At 57.6% G+C, this 21,964-nt stretch overlaps 1 protein-coding gene across 3 annotated transcripts in view; it reads right to left on the bottom strand.

Annotated features, from left to right (window-relative positions):
- The window catches only part of BEGAIN (brain enriched guanylate kinase associated), a 49,815-nt gene extending 33,934 nt beyond the window's left edge, over positions 1–15,881 (bottom strand). For 2 of the 3 annotated variants that reach the window (XM_031667843.1, XM_031667844.1), the window contains exon 1: positions 1,542–1,816. Coding sequence is in view for 1 of the 3 variants with exons in the window: in XM_031667840.1 (XP_031523700.1) it covers positions 15,702–15,824 (123 nt within the window). In the remaining 2 variants the exon portion in view is untranslated. Of the gene's footprint in view, positions 1–1,541; positions 1,817–15,701 lie in introns of those variants that run through there. The other variant, XM_031667840.1, reaches the window with a different exon arrangement.
- Positions 15,882–21,964: the final 6,083 nt, after the last annotated feature.

Here is a 21,964-nt window from a genome sequence, read left to right as displayed (position 1 = left end):
ACCTCCTACTTCCTTTTCTTACCAGCGTTGGGAGGGCTGCCCAGGTCAGAAACATGCCCGTCCACCCTTTCCTCCGCTGCTCTGTTCCCAGGGTGGCCTTGGGCCCGGTCACAGAAATCAGTTCCACTGAAGTGTCACAGCAGCTTTGCTGGATGGGTCTCATCAGCTGTGCATTTGCAGTTTATAGGCAGGAGCCTGGGGATCTGGATCTGGGGCCAGGGCCCTCGCCATCCTCCCTGTGGCACCTGGGCACAGACACTGGCACACAGTAGGGCCTCGCCAGACAAGGTTGAGGAGGTGACTCTGTGCCACCTGTCAGGCCTCCATGAGGGGTTTGTCAATACTGACCTGGCCCTGCCTAACCCTCCGACCCCCATGCCCAGCAGCCTCCCCTCGCTAGGCACACACTGGCCACACTGGCTGCCTTGCTGGCCCCAGGCTCACCTGGCCCATCCCCGTCTTAGGGCCTTTGCACTAGTTCCTTGCATCTGGAATGCTCTGCCCTGACTGCACGGCTGGGGCCTGTCTTCCCCGACTACCCGTCTAAAGCATCGGTGGCGCCCTGACAGCAGAGTTCCTCCATTCTGCCGCTGCATCTCCCTGTGTCCAGGGCCTGGCGTGGAGGCCCTGTGGTGAGCAGGTGCTGTTGGCCTGAACGAATGCAGTTCGTCCTAATCCCCAGCCAGAGGCACCTGCTCCCAGCCCTGGACAGCATCGTTCCTGCTCTCACGGCAGGGCCCTCGTCATTCTCACACCATCCGCGTCCCTTCTTCAAGCCTGCCTTTGTGCCGGAGGGCATGGAGCCCCTTGGTACTTGGCACAGTATCTTCGCAGAGCTCTGCCCTGGGAAACCCCTTTGTGGATGCGGGTCAGTCCTGCTGTGGCCCCCATAATGGAGCACATAAATCCTCTGCTGGACCCTCTGGCCTCATTGCACGGCTGCCCACTGTCCCCTAAATCTGGCTGATTTCTGACACCATGAAGAGCAGAGTGAGCCCACCTCTGCAGGGGGCCTGCCAGGTGCTGAGGGCCATGCCAAGGACAGAGGTCTGGGTTCCTGTCCCAGTTCTGCCTCCGACTCAGGCCAGCCCTACCCTCCCTCAGGGCATGGGGCTGGCCTCTCCAACCCCAACCCTGTGCTTGGCCCCTGGAGACTCCTTACACACACGCTGGGCTCCGGCTTCCTGAGTTTCCCTGAATCTTGTTGCCCCTACCCCTCCTTGAGGGGGGGGGAATGAGCCTAACATGTGCAGGGCAGAGATGAGGCCTTGGGGGTGGGGCCTCCTCTGCAGCTGTGGGACCTGGGGCAGGGCTCTCAACCTCTCTGATCCTCAGTTACTCATCTAGGAAGGAAAGATGGAAAATCCTTCACTGGGAGCGAAAAGGTGGCTGTGTGTAAGGGACCATCCTGGGGACAGGGCTGGGAAAGGGGTGTGGCTGTTCCGAAGAGTCGGCCTTCTAACTGATCACTTGGGGTGGACAGCTTTCTAAGATGTTTTACATGGTACCCTGGCTTGTGACATTCATTTGGCAACACTTACTGTGGGCAGAGCCCTGTTCTGGGGGATTCAGCACTGGTCAAACGATGAAATTCTCTGCCGTCACTGTGCTGATATTCTCATGCAGGGAGACAGACCTCAAGAGAGGAATCAGTAAACCATCCCTCCCACCCTGTGTGTTCGATGGGGATATGTGTATAGAGAAGGATGGGAGGCAGGGTGGGGCAGGGAAGAGGTGCAGTGATGAACACGGAGGTCCAGATGAAGTGAGCTGAGCCCAGGAGCAGATGAATCCCAGGGGATCGCTGGAGGAGGGGCGGGTGAGTCCTGGGGCAGCAGGGCGGGGGGGGGGGGGGGGCCGGGGGGTGGAGGTAGTGGAGCGGGGAGCTTCCGGAGGAGGGGCGGGTGAGTTCCCAGGGAACCACCAGAAGAGGGGCGGGTGAGTCCTGGGAGGTCGCTGGAGGAGCAGCCCTGGGGCTGCGTCTGGTGAGTTTGGGAAGCATCCCCATCACCAGTGGGAAGGAGCAGTTGGGGTGCGGGGCCTTGTGTGCCCTCATCAGGACCTTGGCTTCTGCCATGAGATGGATGCGAGTCCCTGGAGGGATGAACGGAGGCGTCTCCTTCACACTGCTGTGTGGAGATGGGCAAATGCAGGACCCCAGGGCATCCAGCCAGGCCCACGGAGCCTGGGGTGGAGGTGGGAGGGATTCTTGGATTCCCAGGCAGTCTAGAAGCAGACACAAAGGAAGAGAACCCCTGAGGTGACAGAAGCATTGTGACCTGAGCAGCTGGAGACAGGCGGGGGAACATGGGGGATTCAGGTCTGGTAGTGCCCCTTGGCCATCCCAGGGGAGACACCAAGGGCTGAGAAATGGGCTTGGAGTTCAGGGGAGGCTCCAGGAGACGTGAACCTAAAAGTAGTCAGATCAGAGTGACACTGGGGAGGCCACCGGGGCAGCCACGGTGGAAGGGGACAGGGGCTGGGATGGAGCCTGGGACCCTGCCACTGTTGGGGGTCAGGAGGCAAGCAGGACTAACCAAGGAGACTGGGAAGGGGCAGGTGGGAGATGGGAGGAGAGTCTGCAGTAAGGGTGGGGGTGGTCCTTCAGGGGCTGTCTCAAGGAGGAGAGCAGGATCATCGGTGTCACGGGCCGACCCACAGGTAGGATAAGGGTGGAGAGCTGCCTGGGCCTTGTGAACCCCAGGCATCCCCAAGCTGCAGCAGCAAATGAGCCGCGGGCTTTCCTGGCCTTATCCGATCAATGGGAGAGGGAAGAGCGCTTGCCTAGGGTTATCCAGCAAGTTGAGGATCTGAACCCAGGCCCTGGCTTGGGGCTGTCCCCACATGGGGCCAAGAATGTCCTTTCCCTGGGGAATCCCCGCACCTAGCCTCAGCTGCAGAGGTGACCCTGTCACACCTGAGGTCTGGGTCTTGTCTAGGCTCTGTGTGACTTCATACAGGGCCTCCCTTTACCCAGCTGTGCCCTGGTGCCGCCGGGCTAGGCTGGTGACAGCGAACTGGCCTCCCAGAGCTCAATCTGGCCCACCGACATGTTGTATTTGGCCTGAACAAGGCTTTTTTTTTTTAACATTCGAGCCAACATTTAAAAATTGGGAGTTTACATTTTAAAATCCGTATTTTTGGCTTCTACTGAAAATTTTGGAAGATCTGGCAACGTCGGCCCACATTCCCACATGGCAACAGTCAGCAGGGCTGGGAAGCAGCTGCCCCCTCTCCAGGCACCTCGGGGGTCCCCCATTCAAGAGAGGCGCCATCCACATCTGAGCTTTCCCTATCATCGAGAGGCTGAGGCCAGGCGGGCAGAGTGGCTTATTCAGGGTCACTCAGCCGGAAAGTCTCTCAGACAGGATCCAACTGCAGCCTTGGGGACTGGCATTGGGGGTGTTGTCACGACCCCACCCAGGGCTGTGCCCCTGGCCCTGTGCTTCCTGCTCCTTCTTGACTTTTGTTCTCAGATAAACACTGGATTGAGTCATTCACACTAGTATAAATGAGGCTCAGTCCCAAGTCTGTGATAACCGGAGGTCCCAGAGACCTTCTACAGCAGCCTCTTGTTTGTTGACCAACGAAGAGGAGGACCAGAGACTCACCCACGGCCACTCAGCCAGGCAGGACAGCACAGGACAGGAATGAAACCCAGGGCTCTCCTGGGGCAGCAGCTTCCTCCCAGAACTGGTTCATGGTGGAGCCCCAGGCACGGTCTCTCAAGAAAGGGTTTGCAGGCTGGTGACTGGAAGCCAGGGATCTGCCTTGCTTCCCCAGAGCTACCCCCTCCAGAAAGCATTCTGGGGACACAGGCTTGTCCAGGCCAGGAAGGTACAAGGCACACAGTGGGTACTCAAATCAACAGACAAGCCCCTGTGAAGGGCTGGCATCACTATCTTTATCACCACTATCATCCCGGCGGCTGAATCCCTACCTTGTGCCAGGGCCCTTCCTCAGTTATCTCTAATGTCCCCAAGGAGACACTGGGGGGAGTGTGACTTTAGCCAGGGCACAGCCCAACCAGGACTCTGCTGGACTCAGCTTTCTGGGCCTCAGTGCCTGCTTTATGGAACGAGCCTGATCCTAGGATCCCTTTCACAGGCTTGCTGTATTTGATTTGAGGCTGGAGCTGGGGGGTTCAGAGTTGGCGCCCATCATGAGATACGATCCTGGGGGACTGGTGGCAGAAGGTGGGGTGTAGCAGGAGTTAGGCCTGGAGACCGGGGCCTCCGAGGCCAGGTGTGGTCCAGCCCCTCCTGCTGAGGCTGATGCCACCTCTCGCTTCAAGGAGTCAAGCTGGGCTCCTGGGTGGGGCCACCCTGGCCAGGCCCCAGGGTGCAGCCTCGCCCCCTGAACATACTGTTGGGCCCCAACAGGCCCTGAGGCCCCGAGAGATATGTGCAAGAAGCCCTGGGATGGAATCCTCCAGGGCCCAGGCGGCACCAGGACTCCCCTGGGGCTCAGCAGTCCCCAGAGGGCGGTCTGCATGGTAAGCGGAGCCAAGAGCAGCAGAGAAGCGGGGCTCCCAGCTCACCACCCCCTGGAGGAGCAGACGGGGACACAATGCTTATTAGGTGCCTGTGACCATGACTGACTTTTCACTGCTGGGGAAACTGAGGCACAATGAGGCTGGGTGACCTGTCCAGAGTCACACAGAAGGCCACTGACCCTTGAGATGCGCTTCCACCCAGAGCTGCCTGGCCCCAGCTGGCCATGCAGACCTACAGGGAAAGGGCTGGCAGGGCTTCAAATCACCAGAACTTCCCACCCACCGGCCTGTCCCTGGCCATCCCTGGACAGAGCAGGTGACCTGAGGGCCAGCAGCACACAGGTGGCAGAGGTGCAGAGGTGGAGGGCAAAGTGCCTGGGCCCAATCCGGCTCCTCCACCTCCCTCTTCCTCTGTGCACTGGGGACATAATGATGGCGCTGACCTCCTGGACTTGCGCCCAAGCTGGGGGTCAGAAGCTGAGAACACTAGTCAACGCTCCGCGAGTATCAGTCACCGCACTCACCCGGGGTTTGTCCCCAGAACAGACCCCCTCCCGGCAGAAAAGACTTCCTGGGAGGCTACAGGTTGATATCCCACAAACCCAGCCCACCGCCTCCGCCTCCATCCCGTGTTGGGAGAAGGTGGAACTGGGGCACGAGCAACATCCAGGCAGCCCAGGGGTCCTCCCTGGCCCACGGGACACAGATGGTGCAGGGAACGGAAGGTCAGCACCAAGGTGGGGGTGCCAGTCCCTGAGTGAGGTCCCACCTGCCCAATGCTCTGCACAGCTCCGTCCCCAGGACAGCTAAGGAAATCTCACCACATCTTTTGTCTGTCTGTCTGAGGTCAGAGTGCATGTGTGGACGGGGTATGACGAAAGAGCTCTACAGCCCAAGCCAGGACTCCCTGTGTCACCTGGGGCAAGTGGCAGCCCCTCACAACCTCAGTTTCCAACTCCATGTAATGGGGGCAGCTATGAAAGCTCACCTCCCTGCCTGACAAGCCTGTGGGACAGCCTGCCTCATGTGGGGTTGTCTCAGGCTCAAAACTGTAAAAGGATAATCACAGGAAAGCCCGAGGTAAACCACCAAGGCTTTGCCACAGTGGGGAGAGGATTATGATAATTGTTATCATTACTGTTCACGCATGTGCATTCCATACAGAAATAGTCTGCCTGCCCCAAAGTCAGAAATTTCACCTTAGAGATTCATTCCTTTGGCAATTAAGGCCTTTCCTATTACAGATATTATAAAAGGGGTGTGGGGAGGGAACTTGGAGCAGGTCAGACAGGACCTGTGGGGAAACGGCACATGAGGAGGGAAGAGACCTCTGGGGTTGAGACTCACCCGACCTGGAGGCCTCCAAGGGGAGGCAGCTCGGCCTCCGCGCTTGCCACTGCCCAAGCAAGGCCCACTAGTTCCCACGGCCTGGCCTGGCCCCACTCTGCTTGCAGCCTCAGCGGCCGCCTCCGAAGAAAGCTGGGAGCTCAGGGCCGGGTCCTTCTCCCCTGGGGCTGCAGCTCCTGCAAGGGCCTCCTGGGCCAGGCCTTGGCCTCGATTCACTGCGGAGGGCTCTGGGCTGCGGCCTCTGGGCACCCTGAAGGCCTCCAGGGTCCCAGGGTCCAGAACCCGCACAGTGACCTCATCCAGGAACCTGGAGAAGGGCAGTCTGGCCTCCCGCCGGCGGCCCAGGCGTGCGAGGGAGCCTGTGACAGCCCGGCTGCCTGTGTTCAGGGACTCTGGGGAGGATGGCCGGACTGGCGACACCCGGGCCATCTCCTGGCTGGGCCGAGCTGCCCAGCTGGGGCAAGATGATTTGCCCTCAGGATTCCGACCTTGGCTGGGGCTTGGCATGTGGCTTCGAAGGTCCTGTCTGTGGGCTTCCTTGATGGGGGCTGCTGCCCTGGGCTCCAGGAGGGAGCTGTAGCTGCCCTGCTTGGGACAGGCAGGGTTAGAGCCCCGTACCTGGGAGCTGGCCCCTGAGAACATCCTCCTGAGTCAGTCCAAGGTCTGGGCTCCCCAAGAGCGCCGTGACCCACTCCTCTCCTCCCATGGGGCTGGGATCCCTGTGCCCTCTTGGGGGCTGTGCCTCCCGTCCTCACAGACCAGGGCAACCAGCCAGATGCCCGCCTGCCCATTGATCCAGTGGCAGGGCCTCACGGCCTCCCACCCCCAAATCAATTCTCACTAAATGGAAGCTGAGCTTCAGGGCTTAGAAAGTGCTAGAGAGGAGAAGGTCATGTCCTGGGCTCTGCCTGGGGAGGTAGCCCGCCCTGAGTGAGCTCCTGTGGTACACAGGACCCTGGACTGGGCCTCCCCCTCTCCTACTCTGACATCTCCTCTGCCAGGTGCAGTCCAGGGTGCAGGGGCACAGAGGACAGGCAGTGGACAGATGGCCACGATGGTCACCATGACAGCGTGAGCACTGGGCCTGAAGCAGGGCAAACTGGAACTGCAGCAAACCAGCAAATGGGAGGGGTCGGCAGAGGCCGCGGGCAGCCCACTGTCCTCCCATGCATCCTTATTACAGAGCCTTCATTCTCTTTTGAGATACAGGGTAGTTAGCTAAAAGACCACCTTTCCCGGGCTCCTATGCAGCCAGGCCAGGAGGTCGCCAATGAACTATAAACAGAAGTTGGGTGTGACTGCTGGCAGAGCTCTGCGAAAAAGATCAGACAGACAACCTGTGTCCTTTTCCCATTCCCCATCCTCCTGCTGCTTCTCTAGAACATGGAAGTGATGGCTGGAGCTGTGGCAGCCATTTTGCACCATGAGACAAACTTGTGGCAGAAGCCATGTATAAAAGATGGAGAAGCAGAAAGACAAAAGGAATCTGGATCTCCCATGACCACTGAATCATCACACCAGCCCTGCATCACCTGCCTCTGGTACTGTTTTTTTTTTTTTTTTTTTTTTTTGAGACGGAGTTTCATTCTTGTTGCTCAGGCTGGAGTACAATGGCTTGATCTCAGCTCACTGCAACTTCTGCCTCCCAGATTCAAGCAATTCTCCTGCCTCAGTCTCCAAAGTAGCTGAGACTACAGGTCCCTGCTACCACACCTGGCTAATTTTTGTATTTTTAGTAGAGACAGAGTTGCACCATGTTGGTCAGGCTAGTCTCGAACTCCTGACCTCAGGTGATCCGCCTGCCTTGGCCTCCCCAAGTGCTGGGATTACAGGCATCAGCCACTGTGCCTGGCCTTCCTCTGGTAGTTCTTTAACTTGAAAGAAAAAGAACCCCTTGTCTTTAAGCTATGGGTATTTCATCTCTGTTGGTAGCAGCTGTGTGCAATTCTCCAATGATATACAGGGTTAGGGTGAGAAAAAGCGGTTGCTAACACTATGAGCAAGAGCCTTTGGCACATGGAGGCCTGGGGTGTAGTTAGGTGAGACTGGGGTGGGGAGATACACTTAGAGAAGGGCTAGAGCCAGACCTGGACCCTCCATCCTTTGTGTGAAGGGAGACACACCTGCCCGCTGCACCCCACGCAGAGATCCTTCCTAGGATGCGGCTTTGGGGTGCTAGAGTGAAGGAAGGCTCTCCAGGGGTGGCAGCCCAGGCCCTTGGCCTGGCACGCATTGCCACCATCCCTGGCCTGGCCTCTGGTGTTGCTTGGAGCGAGGCTGAGGCCCTGCGCGGCATGCTCATAGCTGTACACCCAGGCCCTGTCTGGATGCCTCCATCCGGTGCTGGGGACCCCTGCTTTTCTGAGTTCAGCTGGATGCCCAAGGCACCCCTGACTGAGTCTGCAAAACTCAGTGCATGGCCTCACCATGGCCTCAGCCACCCAAGACAGGAACAGGGGCTGCTTCGACTCTTTCCTCCCCCTCTTCCCTGTACCCATCCCTGGCCGCCAGGCCCTGGAGATTCAGCCTTTCTCAGGCCTGGCCACCTCCCTGCATCCTCACCATCACTTTGCTGGTACCAGACACCACCACGTCTCACTTGGACACCTGTGAGCATCCCTTCCTGTGGCTCCTGAGTCAATGCGGATCCAGCCCGGCCCATCCCACAAACACGGCCAGTATGACCTTTTAAAATCACAGACCAGGCTGGGCACAGTGGCTCACGCCTAGAATCCCAGCACTTTGGGAGGCTAAGGCAGGCAGATCACCTGACGTCAGGAGTTCGAGACTAGCCTAACCAACATGGCGAAATCCCATCTCTACTAAAAATACAAAAATTAGCTGGGTGTGGTGGTGCCCACCTGTGGTCCTAGCTATTTGGGAGGCAGAAGCAGAAGAATCACTTGAAACCGGGAGGTGGAGGTTGCAGTGAGCTGAGATCACACCACTGCACTCCAGCCTGGGTGACAGGGCAAGACTCCATCTAAAAAATAGATACAGAAATAAATAAATAATAAATAAAATCACAGGCCAGGTGACTAGACAACCTCACACCTTCATACACACTGCAAGGCCCTGACAATTGCTGGTGTCTTCTCTCTCTCTGCTACCCTCCCGCCCTGTGCTCCCCACTGCCAAGGAACGTCTCTCAGGTTCCTGAATGTGCTAAGCTCTAACTGACCTCAGGGACTTTGCACTTGCTTTCCCTCTGCCAGAAACACTCCCACTCTCTCCCTTCCCTCCTTCCCGTCATCTAATTCCCAGCTGACCTTCAGGGTCCCAGTTTCATAGCCTGTCCCCCTCTGTCGCTCAGATTAGATCAAGCACCCCTGCGGCAGCCCCTTATAGCCCTGGCCCCGAACTGTAATTAATGTGCTTGCAATTATTTATTATCTGTGTGTGTGTCCCCCCAAAGAATGGAAGTTCCACTGTATCCCCGCTCTTTGCATAGGGCCTGGCACATAGTAGGTGCTCAATACGTAGTTCTTGAGTGACTGACTGAATGAATGGCATTCAGTCACAAACTGTCAGTTCACAAACATCCCCAGCCTGGTGTGGGCCTACTCTGACCGGAAACAGGATGAGAATATAGGGGAGGGATCTCAGGTTCTTGGGAGGCCACAGTGTCCTCCTCCCACCCCGTGGTGCCCAACAGTCGCCCCTCTACACCTGAACAGCCCTTCCCCAGCAGCAGTCGTTCAGCCCCTGCCCTATCACCAGTGAGAAAGAGACTTCAAGGCTGGCAGATCCAAGTTCAAATCCCTTCTCCAACACTCCAACAGGCCCACGGGCAAGTCACATCCCCCTCCTCATCTGTCAGGTGGGCATGGGACAGCACTCAGCCCATGGCAGTGCTGGGAAGTGGCGTGAGCAAGGGATTTCAGGACTCACTAGCACTGGGGCTCTGATGTGTCCATTTCACTAGCATGCATGGTTTCAGGAGTGTTCTGGGGGCCCTGGCCAACCAGTCCTCTGAGCTGCTTCCAGAGTTTCAGGCTGCATCAGGCAAGTTTCCGTTGTCATAACAACCTCCTGGCTCTCAGGCGCCTGGGCCTGAGGCTCTGAGGATGCTGCCGGCTGCCATGGGCTCAAGGCCTGGGCCGGCTCACCTACCACCATCCTGGATGACCTCTCCTGGAGCGGCTTCCAGCTCCTGGCCGTAGCCCCTGCCTCTTGACTCATCTGATTCAGTCCTGCTTCCCAAGCCCCTCCCGCGTGCCAAGCTCCGTGCTGGGCATGCGTCATCACCCCAAATCCCCACCTGCCCCTGTGCAGCACGATGGCCAAAGGCTCTATTTTCTGCTAAAAGGAGCAGAGTCTCAGAAAGGTGCAGTGACCTGTCAGAGGTCACATGGCTTGGGCATGGCAGGCCCAGGACGGAACCCCAAAGGTCAGGCACTCACACCCGCTTCCTCTCCAGATGCCCAAGCCCCTCTCCTGCTGCCTGGCACACGCTGCCCCCGTGGTCAGAAAGCTGGCTCCTGCCAGCTCTGAGAGAAGGGGCATGAGGCTGCCCACTGCCTGCTGGGACTGGAGCAGGAAGACCAGGCCACAGGATGTTGGGGGGACCCTGCCATGTGGGCAGGCATGCTGGGCTTCTGCTAACAGTGCCAAACATCACCTTGCTTCATTGTTACAGCAGGCCTGCAAGCTAGGAACAGCTACCCCGCTTCATGGAGGAGGAAACTGGGCTCTGAGGGGCCTCAGGTAAACCCCCATGGCGCGGGCATGCGCCAGGGGCTGTAGCATAGGCCAGCAGGGGTGTGGTCACTTTCACTAACCTTCCCCTTGTCCCAGCACAGAAGTTTTTTTTTTTTCTTTCTTTCTTTCTTTCCTTTTTTTTTTTGAGACGAGTCTCGCTCTGCTGCCAGGCTAGAGTGCCGCGGTGCGATCTCGGCTCACTGCAAACTCTGACTTCCTGGTTTAAGCGATTCTCCTGCCTCAGCCTCCCAAGTAGGTGGGATTACAGACATGCGCCACCACGCCCAGCTAATTTTTGTGTTTTTAGTAGAGACGGGATTTCTTCATGTTGGCCAGGATGGTCTTGATCTCCTGACGTTGTGATCGGCCCACCTCAGCCTCCCAAAGTGCTAGGATTACAGGCGTGAGCCACCGCGCCTGGTCGGAAGTTTCTATTATTATCCCCCTTTTGCAGCTGAGGACACTGAGGCTCTGGGAATCTGCACACTTGTGCTCCTAATCACTTGCCCTGCTGTCCCTGGATTTCTCACGCCGGCCTGAGAATCCCCAAGGGCAGCCATGGTCTTGATGTCTCCAAGTCCCCAGCACCCAAGCACAGGCTGTACCATCGGCACATGAATTCTGCCCCAGCTCTCCTTCCTCAGATAGGACACGTACACAGCTGTCCAGGCCTTCCAGGGAGATCTCTGGCCAAGGGCGCCCCTGCAGGAACCCCGGCTGGCCGCTGACCTTTAGAAGAGGCCTCACTGCTGCTTCCTCATTGCCTGAGTGTGTCTTCCAGGGCAACGCGGGCCTGGAAAGGCCGAATGGCTGTTAGTTTGGGTTGGCTTTTCTCCCACCAAATACTCAAGGTGGGGTCAAGTCTCCGTGTCTGATCAGCCCCCTCCTGACCCTGCGCCTACCTAGTATATGTCTCTGAAGCAGAGGGACATGGGGGTCTGTGAGCAAAACACTGGCATCAGGGAAATCAAGGCACAAGTGACCTGAAGCTCCACCCATTCAACCAACCATCCTCCACCATCCACCCATGACCGCTCACCCACTTACAGGTGCCATCCACGCACCAACACATCCCTCTATGTCTGTGTCCATCACCCGCTGACAGGCACTCATCTGTCCACTGGTCCTCTCACTCCCGTCTCCATCCATCCGCCCGCCCATCCCTCCATGTGTCTGTCTATTCCTCTGTTACTTGTGTCTGGTATCCATGCATCTATCCATTGCTTTGTATCCATTTGCGCAATGAGCTGCCTTCTCAGGCTTCTATCCACATATCCATTAATATACTCTCATCACCTATCCATGCGCTCTTCCAGTGTCCATTCATTCCTCTATCTATCATTCATGGACATGTATTCAAGTATTCATCCACCCATCCCAGCATCCAGGCACCACCTGTATCCATTTATGTATCCATCCCTTCATCCATCCATCCAAAGATCCTCCCATCCATTCATCTACCAATCTTGCCTTGTGTATCAGAAGTCTCCCTCTCTCCACCCATGTATCATCCATTGATATTTTGTTCTATCAATCCAGTCCTGTATCCATATCAACTTTTCCATCTGTCCACCCATCCATCCCTATCTTGCTACTGACATCCATCAACCTCTCCTCCCATCCATCTATCCCTCTAGCTTTCTTTTTTTCTTTTTCGTTTTTTGAGATGGAGTCTCACTCTGTTGCCCAGGGGCTGGAGTGCAATGGCATGATCTCGGCTCACTGCAACCTCACCTCTGCCTCCTTGGTTCAAGCAATTATCCTGTCTCAGTCTCCCAAATGGCTGGAACTACAGGTGCACACCACCACACACAGCTAATTTTTTTGTATTTTTAGTAGAGATGGGGTTTCACCATATTGGTCAGGCTGGTCTTGAACTCCTGACCTCAGGTGGTCCACTCACCTCAGCCTCCCAAAGTGCTGGGATTACAGGCGTGAGCCGCTGCACCCGGCCTATCCCTCTAGCTTTCTACCCATCCATCTGCTGCTCTATCCTGCTAGTGCTTCCCTTCCATACAGCATCATCCACCTATGCGTTCCCTTCATTATGTCCGCGTTGCTTCTCCACCTCATACACCTCTTAATCCCAGCATGCACCCGCTGCGGGATGACCGGGTTTCCATGTCTGGCTTCCCCAGGCAAAGCCCAGGCCTGACTCATCTCCATCCCTGACTTGGGTTCAGGGATTGCCGATTGAACCAACAATTACAATTCCCCCACTTGGCTCAGAGCTGGGCCCTGGCTGATCCCCACCCCAGGCAGACCCCAGAGGCTGTTGTACTGTCCTACAGACGCATGGCCTGCTGAGGCAAGGGCCACTTTTGAATTCCCTTCCTAGCTAGAGGGGAGAGAAGAGCCCCAGCATCTCCTGACTCCTGCCACACTGGCCAGGGTCCATCTCCCAGCACACTGTGGACTCATGGAGGGCAAGGTCTGTGTCAGACTCACCTAAGTGACCCCAGTGAGCAGGGAAGAGTGGGTGCTTAGGGACAGCATGTTAGGTGAGTGTAGAATTCATCCACTTATTCATCATTCATTCACTCCTATAATGATTAAAGCAATAGAGACACCTCTGGCCAGCTTCTCCCACCACAGGCCACAATCTGGTGCCGCTCTTAGGACACAGTAGTCACTCCCCTGACTGTAATGGGTGTTAAGATTCTGATACGGAGCCCTAGAGAGGAGACGGTGAGTCAGCGGCAGAGGAAGAACCAGAACCCAGGGCTGCAGACCTCCGTCCAGGCCTCTCCACTAAGGCTAGTGACCAGCTCTCGGCAGGAGGGGGAGCCAGGAGAGAACCCTGCGGGGTGATTCTAGACCAACATGGCAAGTCCTAAGGTCACCTTCCGATCTGTCCCAGGGATCCTTACCTCCCTTAGGGGGAGCAGCTACCCCTCCCCACCACCATGGCCTCCACACTCCAGCAGGGCACAGCCTCTCTAAGTCTTGAGACTTGAACACTCTACACTCTCCCCATCACTTTCAGGCCTTGGGCCAAGCTCTGGTAACACGCCTTGACCCCTTCATCTGTTCAGCAACTACTCAGCCCTTGGGCCCCACCTCCTCTGACCCTGGGTAATGATTTGTGGACTATGTTCAATAGTCATGGACTCATGGGCTGCAGTCAGTCCCTCCCATCCCTCCCTTCCATCCATCCATCCATCCCTCCCATCCATCCATCCATCCCTCCCTCCCTCTCTCCCTTCCATCCATCCATCCCTCCCTCCCATCCATCCCTCCCTCTCTCTCATCCATCCATCCATCCCTCTCTCCCATCCATCCATCCATCCCTCCCTCCCTCCCTCTCATCCAACCATTCATCCATCCCTTCCTTCCTTCCTTCCATCCATCCATCCATCCATCCATCCATCCATCCATCCATCCACTCTTCAACATCAGGAGTGTCTGCAGGAGTAGGGAAGCTCCTTCAAAGTGTTGCCGTGGAGATGATGCGTGGAAATGCTGATCCAGGGCCCAGCACATAGCAGGCGTTCCATAAATGGCAGCTATGTGGGCCAGACCCTGTGCCCTAGTCTTGGGAGAGTGGATGGAAGATCATCCAGATTGCTTAGGGCTCATTTCCTCTCCCCGGCCCTGGGATCTGACAGGTGTCCCCCCACTCCACTCCAGCCCATGGAAAACTCATCCTCCAAGCTGAGGTCCTAGGCAGCCCTCCTCCCCACTCAGCTCCCAGGTGCGAACAGTTCCAGGTTTTGACGACAAACGGAACGCGGAGCGTAGGAATCTATAAATATGAGACAAAAGCTGGGGAGGGCCCTGGGCAGCAGCGCAGCCGCCCATCGCCCCGAGCCCGCGTTCGGAGCCCAGGCAGAGCCGCATCTGCCACGGTGCTTGCTTTTCCAAGCCGCCCTGATTATAGTGAGAGTCGGGAAAATTAAGGGTTTGCAGGATGCTGCTGGGGCCCTTGTTGCCGTCTCCCCGCCCTTCGTGTCACAGATGCCAGGCAGAGCCACCCCCAACGGCCACTTGCCTCGCTTGGCAAGACCAAGCCCAGCCTGGCAGGGCTGCACACCACAGTTTGTTAGGGGCTTTTGCCCACAGTCCTCGTGGGAGCCTGGCCCTGGGAGTGGTGGGGGTCGCTGCTGCTCTTGACAGGCAGAGGAACTGGGGCCCAGAGAAGGAAAAGGACCTGTCCATGGCCTCCAGAGAGCCAGAGCACTGGGGCCTCCGACGGAGCGTGGCCGTGGAGACCCCGCCCCACCCATACCCCCAGGACTGGACCCCCAATCTGCACTGGCCCGACCTTGGCCATGCGGACTCTGCACGTGCAATGCTCCCTACCCATCCGGCCCGCTCCCGGGTGCCCACTCTGCTCCCATTCTGCCTGCTCAGGAGACTCCAGCGTGTCGCCCACGCTGTTCCTGCCCTGAGGAAACCACATTGGGGATGGGGTGGGGCACAGATGAGGAAGGAAACACCTCTAAACCAAGCAGGAAGCGGAAACGCTGGGGCAGAAATTCCCATCCAACGTGCTGGGGCTCAGGGAGGGTGAGCGCGCTGGCTGAGCCGCTCTGGGCGAGGCCCTGGCCTCCCTGAGCCTCAGTTTCCTCGCCTGTAAAGGGGCAGGAGGATAGTACCTGCCGCGAGGCACTGAATGGGATGGTGGTGTCCGAGGCTCGTGCGCGCCCACGCGCTGCAAACGCTCAATGAGGCGGCCCCGGGTCCAGCCTCCTTCCGGCTCCCGGGCCTTTCTCCGGCCTCCCGAGCAGGGGCTGGCCCTGCCCCCTGACGCAGGCGGGTCCAGGCCTGCCCGCACCCTCGCCACCCGCCTGGGACAGCGGCGCGTCCCCAGTTCTCCAGCCGCGCCCTGGGTCCCCAGCCCCTCCCTTCCTCCCGCCGCAGGGGCGCGCGTGTCAGGGCGCAAGGACCCCGCGATCGGACCGGGCGCTCGCGGCGGCGCGCGGAGGCCGGGCATCCCCGCCCCACCCGAGAGTGCCCAGTTCCCAGGAGACCCGGTCCGGCTCCTCCTGGGCCAGTGAAGCCGCCACGGCGGGGGCGCCGCGCGGAGGGGAGCAGGGCGGGGGGCCGGCCACCTCCGGCGCCGAGCAGGGACCGCCCCAGGCGTGGGTGGCGCCCGCCCCGCCTCCGCGCCCGCGCCCGCGCCCGCGCCCTGCCCTCCCGGCTCGCAGGTACTCACCGCCCGGCGCAGCCGGCCCGGCCGGCGACCGCCTGTCCACATGGCCCCGGGGCAGCCGCGCCGCTCACCGCCGCCGCCGCGCTCGGGTCCCGCCGCCGCCGCCGCTACCGCCAGCCCTCCCATCCGAGGCCGAGCGCGCCGGGAGCCGGCGCGGCCGGGGCTCCCCCACCCCGCCCGGCTTCCCGCAGGGAGCGCCCGCCCCCCGCCCCCAGCCCGGCTCCCCGCCAGCCCCGGCCCCGCGCAGCCGCGGCTGAGCCCGCACTTCCCCCCCGCAGCGCTCGGCCGGGGCGCACGTGGTGGGCGCAGGGCCGGGCAGGGGCGCGGGGGTGCGGCGTGCGCGGGGTGCGGGCGAGGAATGGCAGAGGGGCAGGGAATGAATGAACCCGCGCGTGCATGAATGGCAGAGTGCATGAATGAATGAGTGCGGTAGAGCCTGCGGGAGGAATGAATAAATGAGGGAACTAATGCACGGGCGAGAAGGTGAGTGACAGAGTGAATGGGCCCTTGAAACCCAGAGGCCGTCAGTAACAACCTGCCCAACCTTTTCATCGGTCCATCCATTCAATCCCTCAACATTTATTAGACGCCTACTGTGTACCAACCAGCCTCGTTCTAGGCCCCAGGGGGTACAGCAGCCAGAGAAACCAAGCTCCTGCCCTCGCAGAGTCACATTTTACAGATGAGGAAACCCTGGTTCCCAAGGGTGCCGCCTGGCCAAGCTGCCCCAGCTCTGCCCCAGCCCCCAGTCGGTGGCTTCCAGGGCCTTCTTTCTCCCCAGGGAGCTCTCAGGAAGGAAAGGTGGCTTCAGGAGGACCAGCATTGCCCCCTGCCTCTCCCCCTAGTCTGAAGCATCCCACCGACCTGCCCGGGTAGAGCGCAGGCTGGCTCAGTCCCGCCCTGGTAAAGGTACAGTGTGAATCCTCCGCTTTCCTCCCAGAGCGGGCAAGGGGCAGCCCTGAGGGTGCCAGCTACATGAGGGTCTTCCATCCCAGCCAAGCCAGCAGCAGCCAGCGTGGGAACCCCGGGAGGAGCACTGGCAGCCGGGGAGGGTCCTGCATGGTGGAAACAGAGCTGACAAAGCCCGTGTGCTTTGCTCATATCCTCCGTCTGGACCTATGGGCTCATGGTTCACACATGCTTATATCATTTCCAAGTACATGGCAGATTAGAAGATGCTGCCAATGAGTACCTTGTACATTTTTGTTTTTTAATTGCAGAAAACATGGAAAACATAACATTTACCATTTGAACCACTTTTAAAGTGTACAGTTTGGGGACATTGAATTCCCACTGTTGTGCTACCATCACCACCATCCTTATATGCTGTATGTTGTATGCTTTGCAGTTTCTACACTCTCTCATTTAATCTGGGGAGTAGGTTGCTACATGCAGGCAGTGTCAGTGCTGAAAAAAGGCGCTGATAGCAAGGCAAGAGGGAAAACCCAGATAAAAAGGAGACAAGAAAAAGAACCAGCAGCTGACTGGAGCCATTTAGTGTCAAGCAAAGTCCTATCTCTGCTCACTCTCAGGTCCGGTCTCTGCTCACTCTCAGGTCCCAGGGACACGATTGGGTAACCAATGGACAGAGGGAGGTGCCTCCAAGTGCACGCGGCCACAGTCAAGACAAAATGAGAGGTAGCAGCTCAGGGCCGGGCTCTCCCCGTCCTTCAAAGCGTGAACAGACTTCTTCCAAACCCAGTCCCTGGTGTGCACCCCCGGACCAGCCTCTTTGCTCAGGGAGCCCTGGTTTCCCCAGCAGGAGTCAGAACAGCTTCCCTGACCTCCACTCTGGCCTCTCAGGTTCTGACACCATTCAGGCAGCACAGCACACAGCAGTGGAGGCAGCCCGTGAGAGGTAGTGCGGGCCCAGCCTGCCAGCTCCAGTGTCCCTTCCCTCCCCAGTCCCCAAGGGGACAAACACCATTGGGGGATGTGGAACCTGGGATACAGGCAGGGCTCTGCCCACATTGCCTCCTCCTGGGCTGTGGCCCTTCCCCAGAGGCTGGTCCTGCTCAGATGGTGCCAGAATGTTCACCGCCCGCCCTGGCACTGCTGCTGCCAACGCCACAGATGGCTGGGGAGGCGGGGGAGGGGCGGGTGGGGTGGGGGCGGCTCCTGCTTCAGCTCCAGCAGCTTGCAGGCTTCAGCTCAGGCCTGCCTGGGAAGGCCCCAGGAGAGCCCCTCCCCCATGCTGCACGCACCTCCTGTCCCCACTCTCCCTGCCCTCTCTTCCATCCTTCCCACTCCAACCCCTCATGCTGGGAAGGCAGAGAGAAAGCAGGCACTGGTTTTGGGTCTGGGAGCATCCCTGTCATGCCCCTGTAGGGGAAGTGGTACTAGCCCCCTTTTGCAGATGGGGAAACTACAGTCAGTGCAGCACAGCCTGGGACATCAGGCAGGCTTCCTGGAGGAGGCGAGGTTTCAGCTGGGTTGGGAAGAAGGGATGAAAGTGGCAGGACTTGGAGGTGATGTCCAGGGGCTGCAGAGGACCCTCTCCCTAGGCCCTGCCCTCATTCAGACCTCTACGAACCACTCTGACATCACAACCCCCATGGCTCAATCCCACTGCCCTGTTTTCTTTTTTGTATATCTCTTACTGCATTCCAGAGCTATCTGATCTGTCTGTTGATGTGGACATCAATCTTTGCCCCGGGATGCATGGTCCTCTATTGTGGTGGGGGCAGCAGGGCAGGAAGTGGCACCACACTGGGGCTCATGGTTAAATGTGCCAAAGAATGGATGGATGGATGGGGAGGGGGGAATAGGAACAGCCTGGTGTGATGCCAGGCTTCTGGCCCTGGTGGCTGAGTATAAAAGAAAGGACAGCACATCACGGGGGTCATTGACAGTGAGGTACCTGCAGACAGTCACATACAGGGGCCCAGGATGCGGCATTTTCTTGGGCTCCAGCATCACCTAGCCGTGTTGACCAGTTCCCTGCCTAATCTTCCAATTCCCACCCACAAGAACAGATTGAACAAGGATTCTGACTATGAGCCCTAGAGACTCTGGGAAGGTGAAAAGTGTCTTCCCACTCTCCCACAAACAACAGGTGCTCCAACTGAAACTCTGGGGTCCCCTGCAGAATCAGGCTACAGCTGCCCTCCACAGGTGGTGAGAAGGCCCTGAATTGGCCCGAGTGTGTATCTAACAATGGCCCCAACTGCAATATTAACCCAAATTCCAATCTCATATCAAATGCTAAACCTAACTCTAATGGAACCCAAAACCGAAATGAAATTTAACCCCACCCCAATGCTAACCTGACCAATAACAGTAACCCCAACCCTAACCCTAAGTCTAACCCCAACACTATCCTGCCGGAAAACAATGACCTTAACCCACACCAAACCCTAAAGTTAACTCAAACGCCAACCCAAAACCAAATCGCAAAAGCAACACTAAAACAAACCCCCAACGCAACACTTACCCTAACACTAAGCACTGCCAACAACAACCCAAACCCTAACGCTAACGCTAAACAGTGTCAACAAAAACCACAACCCTAACCCTAACCCTAAACAGTGCCAACAACATCCTCTAAATCCCAGTCCCTAACCCTAAACACTGCCAACATCAACCCCAACCCTAACCCTAGCCCCAACACTACAATATCAACTCCCAACCCTAACCTCCTAACCCTAAACACTGCTAACATCAACTCCCGGATTCTAACCCTAACTCCTAAACACTGCCAACATCAACTCCCAATTCTAACCCTAACTCCTAAACACTGCCAACACACCCCTAACACTAACTCCTAACTCCTAAACATACAATAACAATCCCTAACCCTAACCCTAACGCTTAAATAGTACAATAAAACTACAACCCTAACTCTAACCCTAAACACTGCCAACAACAACCGCAACCCTAACCCTAACCCTAAACACTCACATAACATCAACTCCCCGACTTAACTCCTAACTCCTAAACACTAACAACAACCCCCTGACTCTAACTCCTAACTCCCAAACACTGCCAACATCAACCCCGACCCTAACCCTAACCCTAAACACTGCCAAAACAACCCCAACACTAACCCTAACCCTAAACACTGCTAAATAAATAACCCTTTCAACCCCTTTAACCCCTCTTAACGTATGCAAACAGTGTTCATCCTAACTCTAACCCTAAACAGTGCCAACAACAACCCCAACCCTAACTCTCTAACCCTAAACACTGCCAACAACAACCCCAACCCTAACCCTAACCCTAAACACTGCCAACAACAACCCCAACCCTAACCCTAACCCTAAACACTGCCAACAACAACCCCAACCCTAACCCAAATCCTAACCGTAATCCCAACCCCAAACCTAATCCTAATACCAACCCAACCCTAATCCTAATCCCAAACCAAATCCTAACCCTAAACCTAATCCTAAACCTAACCCTAACCCTAATCCTAACCCCAACCCTAACCCTAACCCTAACCCTAACCCTAACTATACCCTGCTGCCCTGTTCCTTCACTGGTTTGTCCTAGGAGCATTTTCTAAAATAAATTGAGCAACTATGGGGGTGCCTGGGACCGTAGGAAGTGGGCAGGGGCAGCTGGGAGCCTCATAGGTGCTCTGTCTGAGGTAGGTCCCAGGCCCAGGGGTCCGGCCCACTGCTCCTCCTGGGGTGGTGCTCTGAGCCCCTTGGCCCTCACCCCACTGCCTGCCCTGCTCTGTCCCCATGGGAAGCAGCAGTGGCCTCCCTGGGGCTCAACCCCATGTCAGGCCTTCCCAGCAGGTGGAGGTGGTTTGGGCTTCAAAACTGTAAATAGGGGAAACCATTTTCAAACAAATATTTACCAAAGCGAAATCCCGCCTCATCTCAGTGTGACTGGGCTTGTCTCTTTAGGCACTGGGCCTGGGTACGGAGGGCACCGTCTTTGGCCTCCTATGCTTGGGCCTGGGCAAGGGGAGGGGACACAGAGCAGGGGATGGCACCGAGGTGGCCTCACTGAGACAGAAACTGCCACTGGGTGTATGATGCTGCTGTGGACAGTCAGCAGGTGTTCACCAAGACCACCTGGGGGCCTGCGCTCCTTCAGGGGCCCCCCTGCTAGGTCCTGGGCCAGGCCTGGCCCTGCTTCCACTGTGGTGCCCTCCCCAGCCAGGCTGAGCTCCGCCTACATCAGCCCTGTCTATACCTTTTGTTTCTGGTCCTTGCACACGGAGTTCCCTCATCCTGAGATGCCCTTTTATGCAGTGTCCATGTGGAAACCTCTTTATCTCAGCTCCCAAAGTTGCTTCTTCTTGGAAGCCTTCCCAGGCTGCTCCCAGCTAGCCCTCTCCCACCTACCCCACTGCTGACACCCAGCAAGGCTCATAGTCAAATCCATACATCAGGCTAAAGGAGGCATCTAGCCTCCTCACCCTCAGGTGATGAGAAATTCCCTGAAGAAGTCTCTACAGTTCAACAGTGGCCTAGAAAGTTCTGAGCTACAATTGTGGCCCCACAGGGGCAGGGCTAACCCCTCTGCCAAGGCAGGACAGTGTTTCAGGGAGTTGGAAACCACCAGCGCCCTCCCGTCTTCTCCCAGCCATTTCTCCCAGTCCCTTCTCCAGGACACACATCAGCCCCTCCAGAGGCCTGGACTGGGGCCCCACCCTGGGTGCTGTTCAATCCCATCAGCCCAGGCTAGGAGGCAGAACATGGGCCCCTTCCTCAGCAGGGTCTTCACCAAGCTTGCAGGGGACAGCTACAACAAAGGACCCCCAGGGGACACTGGCACATACTGTTCCTCAGCATGGAGCAGCCTTCCTTGTCCTTTCATCTCCTGCATTACAGCTAGGCCTTTTGGTCTCCATTCAGGCACCCCCTCCTCCAGGAAGCCCTCCCCGATCCCTAGTTGGTGTGTATCTCTGTGTGTCCTTGAGCTTGGTTCTGACCTCAGTTAGTGTCCCTGCCCAGGGATGTCCTTCTCTGCGCCACCATGGGCCCTCCAGGCAAGACTGGCCCTGGTTCCAGGTGCCTCCCCAAACCTACAGAGGCTTGTTGCCCAGAGCTGAGACCACTGAAGGTGCAGGCAGAGATGAGCGAATGAATGAATGAATGAGGGAGGAATGGAGTGACCATGGGAACACCAGAGGGCTGAACCCCAGTGTGAGGGGGAGTCAGCTGGTAGGGCTAAAGAAAGTTCCCCAAGAGCCTCGGCACATGGCAGGCCATACTGGAGCGTGAAGCCAGAGGCTGGCACCGATCAACTCCTCTGTGGTTGATGCAGTAGGACCACAGGGAGAACACACCTGCCCCCTGCACTCTGCCCCA

This window comes from Papio anubis, chromosome 7 (assembly GCF_008728515.1).
Source record: "Papio anubis isolate 15944 chromosome 7, Panubis1.0, whole genome shotgun sequence".
Taxonomy (NCBI): domain Eukaryota; kingdom Metazoa; phylum Chordata; class Mammalia; order Primates; family Cercopithecidae; genus Papio; species Papio anubis.
The sequence above is the reverse complement of the archived record's forward strand: the minus strand, read 5'-3'. Positions and strand labels throughout refer to the sequence as shown.